The 20766-nt window shown below is 45.2% G+C and overlaps 1 protein-coding gene across 1 annotated transcript; it reads left to right on the forward strand.

The window, feature by feature from the left end:
- The first annotated feature begins 1909 nt into the window (after positions 1-1909).
- LOC138976475 (NFATC2-interacting protein-like) lies at positions 1910-20107 on the forward strand. The gene is made up of 8 exons (XM_070349326.1): positions 1910-1950; positions 3903-4149; positions 4676-4817; positions 5406-5537; positions 15941-16094; positions 16906-17050; positions 17166-17290; positions 18184-20107. The coding sequence occupies exons 1-8, from the start codon at positions 1942-1944 to the stop codon at positions 18346-18348; spliced, it is 1119 nt and encodes a 372-aa protein (XP_070205427.1). The 5' UTR covers positions 1910-1941; the 3' UTR covers positions 18349-20107.
- The last annotated feature ends 659 nt before the right edge of the window (positions 20108-20766 follow it).

The raw sequence follows: 20766 nt of genomic DNA on the forward strand, positions 1-20766 counted from the left end.
TCAACAACAATAAAGAATTACGTTCCGTACGTTCAACAATACCATAAGCACTAAGAATACTCAAGAAACTTAGCATACATACGTTTAAAACCAAAATGGCTAGTTTCAGAAAAATACAAAACGTTGACTCATCAGGCCAGGAATACAAAGCAAACTGTCATACCAAAAAAGTCTAACGACAACGTTCCTGCGTTAATCAAAGTCACAAACAAGATATTTACTCATCCACTTTCCCTCAATAACGTTACAAGAAATAAGCCCGTTTACAAACGATCACCACAGACCGCAAGCTTCTTTTACCTAAATTCTTTTAACGTAAGGCTGAAAAAGTCGGAGAAAACGTTTCACTTCGAACTTCGTTAACCACAGAAAACACAAGTTATCATTATAAACATTAGCGACTTTCTAGCGTCTACAAAACATTGCTGTACGTTCACAACACTAGAACAGTTGAACACACAATAAAGAAACACTACAACAAGTCAGACTTTCAACTCACGTTATACATAAACAACTCACAAAGTCATTACAAAATGGCGACCAAAACACAACACAAACAAGTAACAACAAAATTACCTTATGCGCTGTGTGGGTTGACCAGCAGTACCAAAAACGTGTTGCCTCACAAACGAAGGGCACAAAACGATTCACACTTGAGAAACAACTGTCTCCAAGAACATTACGTTGACGTTAAAACATAAGAAACACTCCGTTGGTTCACTTGCTAACCTTCATACGTTTACATCAAAACCAAACGCTTCCTAAAACCCTCAGATCGACTGACGAGACAGGAGTCAAGCAGTGGTATTTATGGAAACAAAAACCTAACATGGAATAGTTATTCAAAAGTCAGAGGTCACCGGATTGACCAACCAACAACATTCCTAAGACAGAATCGGGTGAAACTACTATTTTACAACCAATCAGTAACCGATCACGCACTCCGTGCATGCCCAAAACTTAAAACGGTATATTTAACAGAAAGAACATCAAGGAACTAGCTGACATCACAAAGCTAAAAACACGTGAGTCACACGTATTCTAAAACTTGCAACGCAGATTCGCAGGGCTCACCTCAAAATCAAAACACGGAAAATAGCACGTGAATCTCACGGTGTTCTAAGACTAAACAACGCAGTTTGTGACGCTCCGACCAAAACCAGGTCACAACAACTGATTAAGGAGCACGTGAATCTCACGTAAAAATATCAACGCTCCACAAAACGGGTCACAACAAGGTGACACAATAAAAACACGGTTTACTTCTTTTTACATCGTGCAATGGCTTGAGCAAACGTAATTACAACAAAGTAGGTGACTGCATGCCACATCGGCATGCACATAGAGCTTTCAAATTTGTTGTGCTTGTTTAAAGCATATACATTATTCCAATAAACATTGCTTTACTGTTATAACCTAATCTATTTGTGTTTTATGAGGGTGTGAAAGTGGCTGATTGTGCAATGTGCGATGGGCCTCCCCACATGACTGTGGTGGCGACGAAACATAAATTCTAGGTGAGAAAACTACTTTTGGAAAACTATAAAAAGAAATATTTGTATAAATTTGTATAATATATATTTCATTAAACAGCGAATATTTTTCTTTTCTGTCATTGTTATTTGTATCCTGAAAATCCTCAGTGATGTCACAAAAGGCTAATCGAAACTCGAATATTATAGAAACACACCGAAAGAAACATAGATGAGAGTCAGGGAGAGAGAACAGTAATTGAGAGGCAGAAGGAAAAGGGAGGGTGTGTGTGTGTGTGTGTGTGTGTGGGGGGGGGGGGGGGGGTGGAGTGAAGGAGACATTAGACGGTATGGGTATTGGGCTTGCCGAGACTGACAGCGGGAATACACGGATAACCCAAACACCAATATCTCGAACCATTTGAGAATTGTTTGAACCATGTAAAGCCACTTCCTGTCCCCGGGAAAAATGTCTTCGGTGAGGAATGTTAATGTTTTCTAAACAAAACGGCTATTTGTTTATGTGGAAGACATATATTGTACCATACTATAATTTCATATTTGACGTGAAAATTAATGTCTTTAATTTAGACAACATGCCAGTAGTCGGTAACTTTGAATTTCGTTCAGATGTTCCGTTGTTTTCAAAGTGCAAACGTTTGTTTTCAAAGCTCTTGAAGCGTGCAACTAATCTCTGCCCGTTTCTTTTTATCACGTCATTATTTAAGTTGTGTATATGTAAATATTATGTAACTTTTGTCAATAAAAAACCAGTTTATAGTAACCATGCACGGAAGCAGCCGCTAGTAGTAGTACCAGTACCACTGTCAACAGAAAGTATGCAATTTTCCTCTAAATCAAACAGGCTTATAACTCAAACAGTTTTCGCTCTTTTCTAAAACGGTTTTCACCACTGGAATCATAGAGCATAAAAAACTCGTTAGGAAAATGTAAAAATATGAAAATCATGCAAAGGTGACATGCGACTCATTTCGTGGTGGAGTCACTGTGACCCTCCACCACGAAATGAGTCGCATGTCACCTTTGCATGATTTTCATATTTTTACATTTTCCTAAAGAGTTTTTTATGCTCTATCCAGTGGTGAAAACCGTTTTAGAAAAGAGCAAAAACTGTTTGAGTTATAAGCCTGTGACTAAGGTGACCCTCACACTGTTACCATACACTCCCCGGAGTTACATTAAGCCTTACGCAGAACCGCGCGAGATGACATGCGACTCATTTCGTGGTGGAGGGTCACATATAATATTATACCTCTGTTTTGTCAATGCTAGTTTGCTCCGTGCTTGAAGAACTTTAGTTGAAAACTGATTTTGATTAGAGAGAACAGCATGACTATGTAAGTTAAAATTGCAAATGTTTGTGTTTGCCTGATTTCCGAAGTATAACTAGTATCCAGATTTCCCAATTGCTTCGTTTCCGGCCGATTTATGTGGAGCACGTGATGCACACACAAAATATTGGCGGTCTAGAAGTGTCGTCTGCGCAATGATCGCGGCGGCTTTCTTGACCGCCAAGGACGACCACGCACGTTGTGAGACGTCATTCGTTAGACCTCAATAACTTGTCAATGTAATTGTACAAGCAAACTCTACAAGTATAACTATTAACTATTAGTATTACAAGTAAAAGCACATTCCTCATCTTTTCTTAAATGTAATGTCTTTGAAGAGAAGCCCTAGTATAGATGTAATGAAAGTACCTGGCAAAAAAGCATATCTGATGGTATTTAACCCTCTTGACACGATCGTGGCTTTTCTGGCGGAACACGATGAGCCACGATCGTAGCTCGCATCATAAGGTCACCTTACCTTGCTAACAGCTATTTTTAGCTGGCCACTCAAAAGGCTTGTTATGTTTCTTCATCATTTCCAATTGTCTGCTCTGCGTTTAAAACATTTTCCAAGCTTTCATTTACTGTTTTTCTTGCAAAAATGAGCGATATTGATAGCGACAAGGAGCAGAAAGATGATGGTACAGTGGAACCCCCTTTTTAACTTAAGACCTCATGAATTCTGAGAAAAATGAGTTCTTGAAAAGGACGGAGTCTTAAAATGGAGGTTATGAATAGAAAATCTGAAAAAGCAAGGTCTTAAAAGGGAGGAAGTCTTAAATTGGGGGTCTTAAAAAGGGCAGGCCTGAAAGTCCAACAAATGGTATACTCGCCTTTGGCTAGTGATTCTGAAAATGTACTAGCCAGAGAGCAAACTTTACTAGCAAAACCAACAATTTGTTTCCGCAACTTTACTCGCACTTGGCGAGTAGGTGAACATTTCTACTCGCCAGTTACATGTTTCTACTTGTCATGGCGAGTAAAATACTCGCCACTTTCAGGCCTGAAGGGGGTTCTACTGTATTGGGAACAACACTGATCCATGATGGATACATGTGTAAACTTTGTTATGCTTCAGACTACAGAAGAAGTTGCTCCACCCCCACCGCTGAAGAAGCGGGCGACCAAACGTGGGCTGAGCAAGGCCGTGAAACCCGACACAGACGCGGCGGAGGAGGCTGGGGTGAAGCCTCACGTCACCAGCGTATACTCGGCATGCGTTCAGAGGTCTTCAATACTGTCTCTCACTGCCGCTGCTCTTCCTCGCATCCCTCTCGTATCCACACAGAACAACAGCGATGACACAGAAAGACTCCCAGTCTCGGGTAGGTATTTTGAAATGCAAGAGGAATGTGGGTTAATATGTGTATTAATTAACTTATTAAGCGTTTTTATTTTTATAATTTAAACAGAAAAAATGTGTTGAAAAGAAGAAGAGGAGAATTCAATTTCTTCTTTTGCTTAATATAGTGTGTTTCAGGGCGTTTTGACTGCAGTTCACTGCAAAAACAGCAATTGATTTGTTTTTGTTGATCATGGTGATGCACTTTTTAACTTATTATTGGTTGGTACTTCCAGAAAGTCACTAGGCTGTCAGAAATGTCACAAGCCTGATACATGTACATAAATATACACCGCACAAAACAAATTATGACATTTTGTTAGCATGGAGAAGACTAGAATGTAGAAACACCATTGAGTACTTTTTGTGTTTTAGTTTTACCATGGAAGGTGTAGACAATTTTGCGCAAGAGACATGACACCATTCAGGATAACAGTTAAAACATTGGAAAAGTAGCCAGATGCAGAGTTTTAAAGGAGTGTTTTCCTAAGTGTCAGATCTTTCTACAGGTTTGTCAGAACCACCAAGACACAGCCCTCGACCCAAAAGACTACACATTTTCAAACCTCCGTCTCTGCTTACAGAACCATCAACACCATCACCGACAAATTTTGTTGTAGAGGATGATGCTCTTGATGAATTCGAGAACAGGTAATATTACTAATAAGTTCAAAAGCTAAGAGAAAGAGTAGTTGTGGGAGGCAGGTATGGGTGGGGGGGGGGGTGTAGGGGTGGACCTTGGTTCCTGTTTGTATGATCAAGCTTGCAAGAAATAGTATACTCTGGTCAGCTTGGAGATAAAAGAAACCTAGACATTTGTGGGAAAAGAATGCAACTACAGAAGGTTGAATCGGGTATGTTGAAAGAACTTTGTTACAAGCAACTTTACTTTGTATTTCATCCGGGAGATCTCAAAGATGCATTGTAAAAACTTGTAGAAGTGTATGCAGTTTGCCCTGTTAACTATGATTTGCAGTATTGCATCCAACATTTTTAATGTACATTGAAATATATATAGATGTGCTTGTTAAGTGTGATATTTGATTGCAGCAATGATTCACAAGAGTACTTAGATCGATCTTTTATTGTGCCAACTTCACACCTGGTGTTATTGATAAATCACTTGAGATTTGAATGAGCCTTGGAAGTTGTTGAGACTTTTTTATGCCAAGAATGATATGATTTTATTGTTATATATGTGCCTCCTTGACTACAGCTTGCAAAAACTTCTGTTTTCAGTATTCTGTCGACGGGTGACTCTGATGTCAGCATTTACAGGTCCCCCTCCCCGCCTGTTCCCCCTCCCCCTCCGACAGCTAGTGTGCGAGGCAGAGCCAAACGTGTCAGCAAAGGAATACAAAAAGCACTGAAGTAAGTTTGATTCAGGTGTTTGCTGACCCCCCCTCCCACCACCCCTTTAAGTACCCCTGTTTTATCTCTCCCCCCCTTTCAAAATCTTACTTTTTCTCTGTTTGTTTCTTAATGGTTGAAAGTTAATTTTCGTTTTAAGATTCTCTGTACCAGATTTTTGACGAAGAGGGGTTTGAAATTATACCGGAAGTGGCTAGCTTTTTGTGCATCATATGTATATATATATATATTATAATATATCAATGTAGTCTGGTTTTGGCATCAGAGTGACGGGCGCAGCGGCATGGTGGTAAGACGTCGGCCTCCTAATCGGGAGGTCGTGAGTTCGAATCCTGGTCACTGCCGCCTGGTGGGTTAAGAGTGGAGATTTTTCCGATCTCCCAGGTCAACTTATGTGCAGACCTGCCAGTGACTTAAGGGGAGGTGGGCCAGTGCACTACCTTTTTTTTAATTTTGAATGTTTTATTGTGTCTGAATGTTATTTTATGAAAGAAATGAACAAATGATGACAAAGAATAGTCACTTTTTGTATTTTCGGTTGCTGGTTTTTGTTTTACGGGACAAAAACAGTCAAAATACAGACAAAAGTGGATTAAATTACATATTCCTACTCCGAATCACATGTAGCAGTTGACTCAGTCTAAAGTGCTAGGTCTGAAAAGGCTACCCGTCTAAGGGGAGCAACCCCAACTAAAAAAGTGTAAACGTAGCTATGGTAATGACGACGCACCCAGGGAGTTACCTCCCCTCCTGCGTACTACGTCACTACTGCTACTGACCACGTGACCCCTACCATTCGACACTTCAGCTTTCTAGGGAGCAGGTCGTGAATTTTTTGGCTCTAGTGGAAGTTCGCTGTTTGGTGTTTGCTTAGACACCCACCGGCACCCACACCCGTCTCTTCACCCGCTGCACTGGTAGTTGGTGAGCTCGTTCCTTTACTTGTATCGAACGTAATTTTCTGTTGCTACTTGAAATTTTCGGCCACGTGTTGGTCACGTATTTTGTGGTAGCCATTTTGGAATTTTGTGTCTCCATTTTGTTGTCAGCATGTCTGACGGAGACAAAAAGCGCGAGCGCGGCAAGGCTGATGTGAAAGGGAAAATTAAACCCAAGTCTTCCACTTCTGTCCCTAAGCCTATTTTGGTTGTTGTTTCTGACGCGGCTAACAATAATGTTATGACGGTCCCTATTTCTGCCCCGAATGACCAGCCGGTTGTGGGGCAGTCTAATCAACCTACGCGTACCGTTGTTTCTCGCTCGTCTTCTCTGCCGCTTGCAGATTCGACGGCGCTGGTTTCATCGTTGCTTTCTTCGCTGGTTCCCGAGCTTCGCACGTTGGTGAGAGAGGAGATGGTGCGTTCTCAGCCTTCGACTTCCGTTGTCCCGTCGATGGCTTCCTTTCCGCTTCCGGCTGTGACGCTGTCCTTGACCGAGGCGGTTGCTTCTGTGCCTTCTACCGCTGTGGTTGGCGACGCAAGTAAGTTGGGCTGGTCCGTAGGTCCTCGTGAGGCCGCTGGACGCTCCCTGCTGGGAAGCAGCCCTTTTCGGCGGGTTCACGACCCGCAAACCCCTGTTCGTTCTCACTTTGGCTTCACGGAAGACCATCGTGTCGATGAGCAATGGCGGCATTTGGTTCAGGCTTCGACGCTTCCGGCACTCGCCGGAAGCGTAGGTCCTCCGACGTACGCACCCGCTGGGGTCGTTTCCGGAGTCGACCAGCCGGTTCCGTCTGCTGCGCTTCCGGCACTCGCCGGAAGCATAGGTCCCCCGATGTACGCACCCGCTGGGGTCGTTTCCGGGGTTGACCGGACGTGGCCCTCTGGGCATTCGGCCTTCCGGCCGCCGTCCACAGTGTCTGCGCTTCCGCTTTTCGCGGTCGCGTCTGATACTTTTCCGGCTCAGACCGGATCTGCTGCTTCTTCTGCTTCCGCTTCCTCTCAGGTGGCGGTCGCGGGGGGGCATCACCAGCCCTTTGGGCAGGTGTCTCAGCCCTGGCCGGGGCAGTCAGCGCTTCCGTCTTCGGTTGTTGCTTCGACTGCGGTTCCGGTTCCGGCGGCTGCGGGCATGCCGTCCTCTTACTCTTTCCCTATTCAGGGCATGAGTTCGGATGGTATTGGAGTGGACGGGTTTCCGGTTTCCGGTTACGGTGTTCACCGCCCTTCTACCAGCAACGTGGACTTCGGTCCTTCGCCGGATGTTTCGGATATTCAGTCCGTCGCCAGCGAGGCTGCACGTGTTGGTTATCCGGAGAGACTCAAAGTGGCTCTTGAGGCCGCTGCTGAGGTCACTTCGAGATATTTCGCGGAAGGGGCTTCGGTCTCTTCGGCTGCCGCTTCGACGGCACCGTCCGCGATGGCTGATTTTCGCTCTGGGAAGGAGGATGACTCATACTTCCGGTTTTTGGAGTCTCCTTCCATAGCCTTTCAGCTTTCTCAAGTTTTGGCCAAGCCATCTCCTTCCGGAAGCGGAATTCCTTCACTTCCGGTTCCGCTGCTCGTGCCTCACGGCTCCGTTCCGGAGCTGGCACAGCAGTGGATGGCTTCGCCTTCTCAGGCTTCTGCATTCGCTCTGTCGTCTCACAGGCGGTTGGTTTTGCAGAAGTCTCCTAGGAACTTGTTGGATGCTTTCGCTCTCCCGCGTTCATCTTTGACAGTTCCTCCGGAGATGCTGGCCTTGTTGGCCAAGCCTATCAAGAAGGATGACGGTGTGCTCTTTTCTGAGAACACTCTGATTGCTTCTGAAGAGGCAGGGCGTCAGCAGCTGGAGCTTGCCTCCATTGCTGAGACTCTCATTCGGGCTCTCTCTCGTGCCCTCACTGATTCACTGAATCCGTTCTCTCTCAGCGAGGATCAGGATGCGGATGACGTCTCCACTTTGTTGGCCGCTCTTGCGAGGGTCAACGAAGAACAGATGAGACTTTCCGCTGTGCACTATGCGCACTCTGTTATGTGTCGTCGGGATCTCTTCCTGTCACACTCTCAGTTTTCGGATCAGGCGACCAAGGACACCTTGCGTGCCTCACCGGTCTTGGAGGGTTCCCTCTTTGGGCATCTCGTTTTTGATGCCCGAAGACAGGAAATTCAGGCTAACAGGGACCAGCAGTTCTCTGACTTTTCCCTGCACAGCCTTAAGCAGTCCAAGCAGTCTCAGCCTTCTCAGCCGAAGCAGGCTAAGGTTGCTGGCCCTCCCAAACCGGCAGACAAGGGTCGTGGACGTTCCTCTTCTCGGGGCTCGAGAAGACGACCGTCTTCCGGCAGGGGGAGAGGCGGCTCTGGAAGCAAGCCTCACCCCCAATGAAGTGCTCCCGATCTCCCCCCCACCCCGCCCTCCACTCTGGTGATGGCGGGGGGCCCTTCCCGGGCACTTTCCCACTGGCTCGTGTCTGTACAGAGTCAATGGATCGTGGGGGTCGTGAGGTCGGGCTTCCGTCTTCTCTGGAAAGATGGCAAGGCACCTCTGGTCAGGCGTCCGCCGGCGTTCAGGCCTCCCTCCTCGCAGGAAGCCATTTCCGTCCTTCGGTCGGAAATAGACTCCCTGGTGCAGAAGGGCGCAGTGGAGAAAGTCCTCGACCACAGCTCCCCTGGGTTTTACGGACGGCTTTTCGCCGTCCCCAAAGCCTCAGGGGCATGGCGTCCTGTCTTGGACCTGTCGTTCCTCAATACCTTTTTGAGGGAGATAAGGTTCAAGATGGAGACGCCAGCGTCGGTCAGGGACTCTCTCCGCCCGGGAGATTGGGCGACTTCCATCGACCTGACGGATGCATACTTCCATCTTCTTATGCATCCAGCCGACCGGAAATGGCTTCGTTTCCGGTGGGCAAGTCAGGTTTACCAGTTTCGCGCCCTTCCTTTCGGCCTGTCTCTCGCCCCTTGGGTCTTCACCATGGTCGTGAGACAGGTCTGCGCGCTGGTGAGGTCGCGGGGTGTCCGGCTACGTGCCTACCTGGACGATTGGCTCATCCTGAGTCAGAGTCAGGCGGGGTGCGAGCAGGATACCCAATCGGTTCTTCGGGAGGCCAACTTGTTTGGCTTCTCGATCAACCGATCAAAGTCGGAGCTGACGCCGTGTCAGACGTTCACCTACTTGGGAATGTCTTTCGACACGGTGGCTTGGACTGTTCAGCCCTCTCAGAAGAGGGTGGACAAGCTCCAGGCGTGCATACGCTCCACTTTGCCTCTCCCGAGGGCCTCCCTGCGGACTTTGGCCTCCATCTTAGGGCAGATGGAGTCCATGGCTCTCCTGGTCCCCTTGGGGAGGGTCCACAAACGTCCCTTTCAGCTGGCGCTGAGGCCGTTCGTGGACTCTCCCACGGTGGATTGGAATGCCCTCATCCCTCTCCGGGGATGGTTCCAATCCGCTACCCTTCCGTGGCTGGACACGGAGTGGGTGTGCAGGGGCGTGCCGATAGCCCTTCCTGCCCCAGACTTGGACCTGTTCACGGACGCGTCCTTGGTGGGGTGGGGGGCTCACACAGACCAGCTGACTGCGTCAGGTCTGTGGTCGGCAGATCAGAGGATGCAGCACATCAACTTGCTGGAGCTAGAAGCCGTGGCTCTAGCTCTGGACAAGTTCCGGCCCTCCCTTCAGGCCAAGCATGTTCGTCTGTTTACAGACAACACGACAGTGGCAGCTTACATCAACAAGCAGGGAGGGTCGCGGTCTCCGTCGCTTTCGGCCAGGGCCTGCGAGATCCTGATTTGGTGTTCAGAGCATCAAATCAGGCTTTCGGCCAGGTACCTGCCCGGAAGCTTGAACACTCTGGCGGACGCGCTCAGCCGCTCCGACAGAGTGCTTCAAACAGAGTGGACCATCACTCACGGAGCGCTGGATCGTCTCTGGTCTCTTGTGCAGAAACCTCAGGTGGACCTTTTTGCCACCAGGTTCTCGAAGAGACTACCAGTGTTCGTCTCACCATTCCCGGATCCCGAGGCGTGGGAGACGAACGCGATGGACATTTCCTGGTCAGGCCTGGAGGCTTACGCGTTCCCGCCATTCCAGTTGCTCACGCGAGTTCTCAGGAAGGCGGAGCAGGAGGGCCCGTCCCTCCTGCTGATCGCTCCTCTTTGGCCGTCTCAGCCGTGGTTCCCGGACCTGCTGAGACTCGCCCAGGGCCCTCCCATTCCTCTCGCTCTCACGCGAGGAGAACTGGTACAGCCTCACACCGGCAGCCTCCACGCAGAGCCTCAGATGCTGAATCTTTACGCGTGGAGGTTGTGCGGTCTTCTCTGAGGCGCAAAGGGGCATCAGATCTGACCATGGACCTGGTAGGACGCTCGCACAGAGCATCTACCTCGTCCGTTTATGAGTCACATTGGAGGGCCTGGGTTACCTGGTGTCACGAGCATCGGCTGGATGCTACGGCGCCCCGCACGATGCACGTGGCGAACCATCTTGCTTTCATGTCCTCTCAGGGAGCTTCCGCTGCCTCGTTGAAAGTAAGAAGATCGGCCATCTCGGCGACCCTACGCCAGATAGGTCGCTCTATAGATGTTAGTGGCGTGATCGCTGGAGTCATCAAGGGCGCTTCCCTTTCTGACGTCAAGTCTCGTACGCCCGTTCCTAAGTGGGATCTCTTATTGGTCATGGAGTTTCTGCGTTCAGCGGATTTTGAACCTCTCAGAGATGCCAGTTTTGCGAATCTTACACGCAAGTCCCTTTTCCTTTTGCTGCTAGCATCGGCACGAAGGGGCAGTGAGATTCACGCTCTTTCCGGTAATTCGGACGACATTTCCTTTGAATCAGATGGGTCCGTTACCTTGCGGTTTCGACCTGAGTTTCTTGCGAAAAACCAGGCTCCCGAGCGAGCTTCTCCTTTGGTTCATGTCAGGCCGTTGTCCACTATTCTGGCTCCGAATGACCCAGACTTAGTAAATTGCCCTGTTAGAGCCCTTCACATCTACCTTGCCCGTGCTCAGTCTCTTAGATCCGCAGCTCAAAAGCTTTTGTTTATTTCTCTCAATACGGAGAGACATAAGGATATTACTAAGACGACTCTGGCCCGGTGGGTGTCGGCGCTCATTAAGCATGCTTACGAGTGGAGCCGCCGCAATGAAGGGGGGACACAGCCTGTCCTTCCTCTGGAATCAGCTCGGGCTCACGAGACGCGAGCTTGGGCTTCCTCCTTGGCCGTATTACGATCAAGAAGACTGGAGGAGGTGCTACACACCGCATACTGGCGTTCCGAGGATGTCTTCATGAATTTTTACCTGCGTGACATCTCGGCCCTTCGCCAGGATGGATCTAGAGCTTTGCCTGCCATGGTGGCAGGGGGTCAGCTCTTGACAAGGATTTGAGAGTGAGTTTGAACTTTTTCTTGCCCACCGCCTTGTTGTTTCAATCTGCTACATGTGATTCGGAGTAGGAATATGTAATTTAATCGAAAATTTTATTGTAAATTTTCATTTAATAAATATACCTACCCGAATCACATATCGTAGTCCCTCCCACCTACCCCGCTTATGATTTGGAGATTTTATTCTTCGAGTCGAATGATAGGGGTCACGTGGTCAGTAGCAGTAGTGACGTAGTACGCAGGAGGGGAGGTAACTCCCTGGGTGCGTCGTCATTACCATAGCTACGTTTACACTTTTTTAGTTGGGGTTGCTCCCCTTAGACGGGTAGCCTTTTCAGACCTAGCACTTTAGACTGAGTCAACTGCTACATGTGATTCGGGTAGGTATATTTATTAAATGAAAATTTACAATAAAATTTTCGAGTACAGGAGTTACACGGATTTTCATCAGATGTGATTGTCACACTTCTAATTATTGTTTTATTTTATCCTTCTGGGTATGCTCTAGGGGATTACGAAGCAGATCTTGTTTATTATATTTATATTTGGAGTTAGGAACACTTCTTTGTTACAACTGTCAAACTTTAGGGTAACGCTTGCGAAATTATTTTTTGAAATAATCTGGATATGACTATAATAAAATTTCAGCAAAATCCCTTCGTAATCCCCCAGAATGTTATATTCTGCACAAACTACAAAAGAAAATATTGCTCTAGCTAAATTACAGCCAGAGAAATCGCGTAACCCAAGACGTAACCGTAGGCAAAATGGCTGAACTGAGAAAAACGACATTGAAGATTGAACACCACAGAAACACTATTGAAACAGACACACAAGGACAAAACTGTGTTATGAATGAACAGCTTAGTTTATTTGAATTGCAAACTACTTAGCCTTTAGCACGCCAGCAGAGAATTTATGCGTCCATCCCTTCTTTCCCTCTGTCAACCAGCATGGGGATACTGCCCCAGCGCTAAACGTGTATCAATGACCCGTTTCTCGTTTGTATTTGCATGCAAGAATAACGGTATTTTTAACGGTAACTTACTTGAGCCAGAACGAGACTTATTTCCTTCCGTTATCTCGTCGATTTGTTGGTTTCCTCGAAGTTTTCTGCTTTTGTTTTTACATCGATACAGTACTTTGGTGCTTCGACAAGCAAGATGGAGGATGATGAGTTTGAAACTTTCGTTTGAGTTGTTTTTTGACAACAAATCGTACGTGGAATCTGAACGATTTACTGAGGAAGCTCTTCGCAATGAACTGTGTATCGCGGTGAAGAAAATGACACAGTTCGTCAAGACAGTGACGGAATTTACGAAAGTGCAGATTGATACAAACAGTTGCTGATCCAGTTTCGTTCGGGAAATGGCAGGCCCAGCAAACATTACCGATAATCTGACTGATGTTGGATACTTTCTCCTGTTTTTGTTTTTTTGCGTAGCAAATGCTCAACTTGCTTGTCGAGGAGATACTGCACAGAAACTGACTCAAATTCAGCGCAAAGCAAGCCAAAGCCGAGACGTAAAAAGTGTGCTGCATGGCGTGTTCGGAAATGGCGACTTGTGGATCTGCGTGGAGATCAAAGCTTTCCTCTGTATCGGAAACACCGACAGAATCCAAACTTTGGCCTAGTACCAGCGGAACTACTTGTTGTTGCTAACCGAACTAATAAAGACATTGTCCTCTTTCTTATTTCGAGCCATTGTTATCGTATCAAAGGTTGTTTCTCAAGGAAAAATTCGCTTTCGGTTGTCACCGATCGTTTGATGTGTAACCAGGATGTTGTAAAACCGAGTGAACTTCGGGTGTTCCCGTCATGGCCGAGAGTCTCTTCGGTAGTTTCCGTATGCAAAATTCGTAAGCTGAGCATGCGCACTCACAAAGTAAACTGGTTCCCGATTTCGGTTTATGAAACGAACCAATGGATGTCGAGTACCTTCCAAATAAGGACATTTCCGTTCGATTACGATTGCTGCCTTTGCAACGGACAAGTGGCTGAGTGAATGGAACATTCATCAAAACACTGAGGTCATGTTATAGGTCAAGAGCTGCTGCGCAGTTTCGTATGTCGTGAATGCACTGTTTTGCTGAGGACAAAGCCGTAACTAGCCTTTGAAACGAGACATTTTTTGGCGGGGGAATATCGACTACAGAAGACAATCAATGCCACACATGTTCACATTTTGTCTTTATTGACAGATAAATAGGACACTTTTGACAAAAACACCGACACACATGGATGATAGGTATGTTATGGAAACATAATCTGCTAAAATACCCAAAACAGTGTTTTGAACGATTTGGTCAATTTTGCACTGGCCCACCTGCCCTTAAAGCTGTGGTCTATTTATGACTTTCCGGGGCTACGAGGTTGAAAAATAGAGATACAATCATGTACAGAATTCTGTACAGCAAACGCTACCCGAAACCCCACCTATACGGCGTGTGTGACCTTGAGAGCTTCAGCCAACACTTGAATTTTGCAGGGATAACATCCGGTTTGCTCTCTCAAGACTGATCATATTTTATCTTCAAGAGAGATCAAGGGGAAAAAATAAACGCCCCGGCGAAGTTTCGAACTCTCGACCTCGAGACTTCGTGTCTCATGTCCTAACCACTAGGCTACTGCGCCAATTGAGAAAAAGTAGGAAAAACATTGATATGAATTCATGTTATGTTATTCTTGAAGCAGCATGATTTATATCTCTATCCGCCCATTGTTCAGAAGTGAATACATGTATAACTATTTCTTAGATGTCTGGTTTCAACTGCACAGAGCTTTGGAGAGATTCAATTACTGTTCTTGTCATTTTCTTGCATGTTGTAAATAGAGATATCGCAGCTATTTGCATGGCGCGAATGTCGTGTAGCATGACGGTGTAAACATGTAAACATGTACTGCGATTCCGTAAAACATGTTTGCAAATAAAGGCAACTTTTAATGTAAATTTGTACGTTTTTGCAACACATGAATGGTAATTCAAGCGTAGAATGATATAAAATTATCAATTCTTTATCTTTGACAACACTGGTGAAGTGGCCTAGCGGTTCAGACATCGGCCCCGACATTTCGAGGCCCCGAGGCCTTGAGTTCGAAATCCTGCCAGGTCATTTATTTTTTTCTGCTCGATCCTTCTTGACAATTATGCTCAGCTCTGCGAGAGCAAACCGTATGTTACCACTGCAACATTCAAGCGTTGACTGAAGCTCTCAAGGTCATACACGCCGTTTAGGTGGGGTTTCGGGTAGTGTTTGCTGTACAGAAATCTGTACATGATTCAGTTGTCCCTATTTTTCAACCTCGTAGCCCCGGAAAGTCATAAATAGACCACAGCTTTAACCCCCTTCGTGTCACGTGTGTTCACGCAAGCACAGGACCAAGTGCGCACGGAAAAGATCCTGTAATCCATGTCGGAGTTCGGTGGGTTATGGAAACACGAAAATACCCAGCATGCCTACTCAACGAAAGTGGAGTGAGCTGACTATGCTATCAGAGTATAGTGTGGGGAACCCAAATGGGCAAACGAGCTCACACGTAATCAGAAAAATTCTGGAACGCTGAAGAAGAAGAAGAAGATATTAGAGTAGATTTTAGTTTTTGGGGGTGAATGTAATATTTACATTTTGGTGGGTGAATGTAATATTTACATTTTGGTGGGTGAATGTAATATTTACATTTTGGTGGGTGAATGTAATATTTACATTTTGGTGGGTGAATGTAATATTTACATTTTGGTGGGTGAATACCTTGCAAATATTTTGCCTTACTTTACTTTGAGATACGGATGTCATTCGTCATGCTTCAGGTTGATTACGATTACAGAGATGTGATTGAATTATTCCTATCTGCTGCATAAAGGGAGGGGGGGGGGGGGCTGTCATGAGGACACAAAAACAGTGGAAGCAAAGCAACAGCAGCGGATTGTGTGTGTGTATACGTAGGTGTGTGTGCCTGAGGAACAGAGAGAGAAAGAAAGACAAGAGAGGGTGGAAGAGTTTAGCACAGCTTCCAGAAGGTTAATTCTCTTGCCCCATGGTGATATTTTTGGCTATTAAAATGAGTATAAAGCACCATTCAGAGCCTTTGTTTTTCTGCAATGTTCAGGACGCTAGACTCCATGAAAGGGGAACTGCGGAGAGGAGTATTTAGCACACCACCAACACCCACGGTTGTCAACATCGACAGCCCTGTCCAGAGAGACACGCAGGTGGTTCGGGTGCGTCACATGGTGGACGTGCATAGATTCTCCATGGCAAAGGTACAGTGGACCCACTCCCCCACCCCCACCCCCACCCCCACCCCCTCATTTAGGACTTCCTCCTTTTTAAGACCATCCTTTCTGAGATGTCTTGTTCATGGCATACCCCCCGCGGGTTAGGGGGAAGAATTTACCCGATGCTCCCCAGCATGTCGTAAGAGGCGACTAACGGATTCTGTTTCTCCTTTTACCCTTGTTAAGTGTTTCTTGTATAGAATATAGTCAATTTTTGTAAAGATTTTAGTCAAGCAGTATGTAAGAAATGTTAAGTCCTTTGTACGGGAAACTTGCATTCTCCCAGTAAGGTAATATATTGTACTACGTTGCAAGCCCCTGGAGCAATTTTTTGATTAGTGCTTTTGTGAACAAGAAACAATTAACAAGTGGCTCTGTTCCAACCCCCCTTTCCCCGTCGCGATATATCCTTCGTGGTTGAAAACGACGTTAAACACCAAATAAAGTAAAGAAGAAGCCAAGAAGGTGGAAGGTGTGTGTGGTCAGATGTCCATGATACAGTGGAACCCCTCTTTCAACACCCCCAATTTCGGACTTCCCCCTTTCAACAACCTTGTTATATTTTTCAGATTTTCTGTTCATATTCTCTGTTAATTTACCTCCGTCTCAAGTCTCCTCCCTTTTCAACAACCTTGTTATATTTTTCAGATTTTCTGTTCATATTCTCTGTTAATTTACCTCCGTCTCAAGTCTCCTCCCTTTTCAAAACCTGATTTTCTCAGATTTTTTGAAATCTTAAAAGGGGGGTTCCACTGTATTTTTTAACTGCAATGTTCACTTGCTTTTTTGTGTGCAGACAGACATGTTCTACCGCCTGCAAGAGCAAATGGCGTCATTGCTGCAGGTAGATGTTGACCAGATCGGACTGTACCTCAACGACTGTCGTCTGGCACCCTCCGACACACCGTCGTCTGCACGTCTTCATGTGGCTGACATCATTGGTGAGGATAAGGTTTTATGGTGGTTGATTTTTTTTTCTTCAATTTTTACAGTTTTAAAAAAAACCGACAGTTATTACCGGAATAAGGCTGACCTGGTCTGACATCTTATGTGCAGTGTGTCACGTGATGGTGCCTGAAGAAGGTGGGAGCGGAGATGCAAGTGTGTCAGACTCAGACTCAATCCGTGTGCGCATGCAGTGCCGCAACAGTCGACAAAACTCACACATGATCGTCAAAAAGGTGCGCTCTTTTGTTTGTTTTTGTTGTCAGTGGAGTGGTTCTGAAAGTCTTCAATCAGTTATGTGTTTTTGCTCATTTTGAACTTGGTCTGAAGGCGATTTGTGTGACTTATTTTTTTCACTGCTGTATTTTCTTAACAGTGTGTGTGGGGGGGTTTCTGAATAAAAACTGAATATAACTGTGGACTTCAAGGTAAGCCCTCAAAACATTTTAGTGGAAGTCATCTTTTGAAGTTAGCAGTCAATCTGTTTCAGATGTTATCTTTTGCAATTTTAGTTTTGGAATAATCATCTTGACAGAGCATTGCTCGCTTCTGCCTTCATTGTAGAATAATCTACTGCCCTGTTTGCATTCCACTCATACTTAGGGCTTGTTCCAAAGGGAATAGACGAACTCAGAAATAACTCTGTTGGGTTTGTATGGTTTGTAATAATTTTAATTACAATTTTCAGATTTTTAATGACCAAAGTCATTAATTAATTTGTTAGCCTCCATGCTGAAATGCAGTACCGAAGTACGGCCTTCGTCGAAGATTGCTTGGCCAAAATTTCCATCAATTTGATTGAAAAATGAGGGTGTGACAGTGCCGCCTCAACTTTTACAGAAAGCCGGATATACAACGTCATCAAAGACATTTATCGAAAAAATGAAAAAACCGTCTGGGGATATCATACCCAGGAACTCTCATGTAAAATTTCATAAAGATCAGTCCAGTAGTTTACTCTTAATCGCTCTACACACACACAGACAGACACACACACACACACACACACACAGACAGACACTGTACATACACCACGACCCTCGTCTCGATTCCCCCTCTATGTTAAAACATTTAGTCAAAACTTGACTAAATGTAAAAAGTAAAAATAATGTTTTTTCTTCTTCCCCAGTATCTGTCATTCAAAGTGCTGTTTGAGAATTACGCTGCGTCAAAGGAGAAGGGTGTGGAGTGTTTCCAGTTCCACTTTGACGGTGAAACGTTACAGCCCGACATGCTGCCCGACGACGTTGACCTGGACGATGACGACACTATCGATGTGATCGAATTGAAATGAAAAAAACGTGGAGAGATGGGAGAAGGGTTGAAGACTGTACTGTGAGAAAGGAGATTGTGTTCTCTGCTGTGTTTGTCTTGTATTACGTTGGATATTTGTTTTAGAATGATGCTATCGGTGCAGTCCTCACATTTTCCCTGTTTGGCTATGTACAGTACTTGTTAATGTAAATATCACGCAAACACACACACAGACACACACACACACACACACACACACACACACACACACACACACACACACACACACACACACACACACACACACACACACACACACACACACACACACACACATACATGCATGCACATACTGTGAGAAAGGAGATTGTGTAATCTGCTGTGTTTCAGTTTGTCTGGTATCACGTTGGATATTGGTTCTAGAATGATGATATCTGTGCAGTGCATTCTTTTGTGTTTGTCTGTCATTATGTTGAGTATTTTTTGTTAGAATGATGTGATCAGTGCAGTTCTAACCTTTTCCCTGTTCGCCTATGTACTTGTAAATGTAAATATCATGCAAACACACACACACAAACACACACATGCATGCTCATATGGACATGCATACACACACACAAACATACATCTTCCATCAAACACCAGCCTCCCCACTCTGCCTGAAAACCCTGTACCCTTTCTATACCTTCAATCCCACCGTCCCAATATTAAAATGAAATTGCTGCTGCTGGGCATTTAAGTTGGGGCATTGCAGCAGTACTCCGCCTCTTCTTCTAATCTGATGTCCACCATTTTTCTTTGTGTCTGTCGTACTTACCGTATCGCTGTGTGTTTTATCAGTCGAAGGCCAGTGTACATGTGAAATATTCTGTATTCTTGGCCAGTATAAAAATCCTCGCAGATTTTTCAGTGAGGTCTTCAGTAATTTTCTATACATGTTTTAGGTGGTTTTTGTTGTGATCGGCAGAACTTCTTTAGTGTATGTTATAGCAGCAACAAATGGCAAAAGTTCTCAAGTGTATGTTTACAGCAGCAACAAATTAGCATTCTGTAGGATGGTGTAATGAAATACATGTGCTAAAATTAAATAGGTCCCCAGTACACCATCCTGTTCAATTGGTAATATTTTTATATTGAGCGTTCAAGTTTTTTTCTTTTCATGAAAGTTTGTATGCAAACCATATTCAAGAAAGATTAACAATTGTGTTTCTCTGTCATCTTGTGGAGACATTTCTGACAAACGCAAAACTTGAAAAGATTGAACACTTAGTTCAGGAGATGAGTATTTCTCGGTAACAGCACTGGTGTAAAAAAAAAAAAAAGATTCTGAAAAAAACAGCGTTTAAAATTTTTACAAGGATGTCAAATGCTATAACTCACTTTTAAAACCAGCACAATATTACAAGGAGGATAACAACATTGACAAACAGAACATTACACAATGATTCTATGGTGTGCAAAGTACCCAAATATGCTGACAACCCAGAATACATGACTTTTAAACGATTTGGACCAAGATTTAGTGCCACATCTCTGGCCTTACAGAAAGACGGCAGGTGCATGGGTTCAGTTTACAATTGTCCACAGGCTTATGCTGTTATTGATACTGTGAATATTTTCAATTTATAAATTAATAGACTGACTGAATGACCATGATTTTGACTGACTGAATGGGCATGATTTCTGATTTTTATCAGGCTTGTGTTTTTGTCAGACAGGTCTTTTCCCCCCGAGTAGCATTCTTGTGTAAGTAAAACGCCAGTATAATTTTTGTCAATGTACAGTTCTCAATTTGTTCTGCCTAAAAATGGCTCATGAGGATTCTGCTGATATGTTGCTTTACTGTAAGTAACAGGCATGGGAATTGTCCGCCAAACGGCGGATTTCCGCCGAAATTTTTGTTTGTTCCGCTGGAAAAGCAAAAAATGTCCGCCGAAAAAATAAAGGGGGGAGGCACACAAAAAAAGCACCGGTTACTTTTGCCTTAGCGCAAAAGCCCGCAAAAACTTTGTTCACGCACTGCTACCGCCCGCCTCAGTTACTTGAACTTTGAGTGAAACAGCTTGCTGTTGATTCACGGGCACGCTATAGGATTCGCGGGCACGCGACAGCATTGAACGCAGTGTACCAGTGAAAATGTCGATCGCGCGTGTTGTAAAACGTGGTCAAAGATTCGATGACACTGGATGCGCGAACAAATGGAAATGGGAGTGGGTGTCGGCTGTTGTGGAAGTGAATAGAGACAAACAGCGCGTCGGCACCCGATTTAGAAAAATTGACGTCCGTGGTTCAGCATGGTGCATCGTCTGCACAGACCTGTTTACCAGTACGATTTGGGCGTATTTTGTACGCCAAATTATTATCAGTACGCAAATACGCGACACACGCACAAAATACGCATAAGAAAAAGTCTAGAATACGTTTTCCGGTGTTGGTGTGCTGATTACGGGATGGTACA

This window comes from Littorina saxatilis, linkage group LG9 (assembly GCF_037325665.1).
Source record: "Littorina saxatilis isolate snail1 linkage group LG9, US_GU_Lsax_2.0, whole genome shotgun sequence".
Classification (NCBI taxonomy): Eukaryota; Metazoa; Mollusca; class Gastropoda; order Littorinimorpha; family Littorinidae; genus Littorina; species Littorina saxatilis.

Bases quoted from the DNA above. Each gene is read 5' to 3' on its own strand.
- LOC138976475 (XM_070349326.1), top strand. The intron at 5,538-15,940 runs GTAAGTTTGATT...TGCAATGTTCAG, and splicing joins GGAATACAAAAAGCACTGAA to GACGCTAGACTCCATGAAAG. The intron at 16,095-16,905 runs GTACAGTGGACC...TTTTGTGTGCAG, and splicing joins ATAGATTCTCCATGGCAAAG to ACAGACATGTTCTACCGCCT.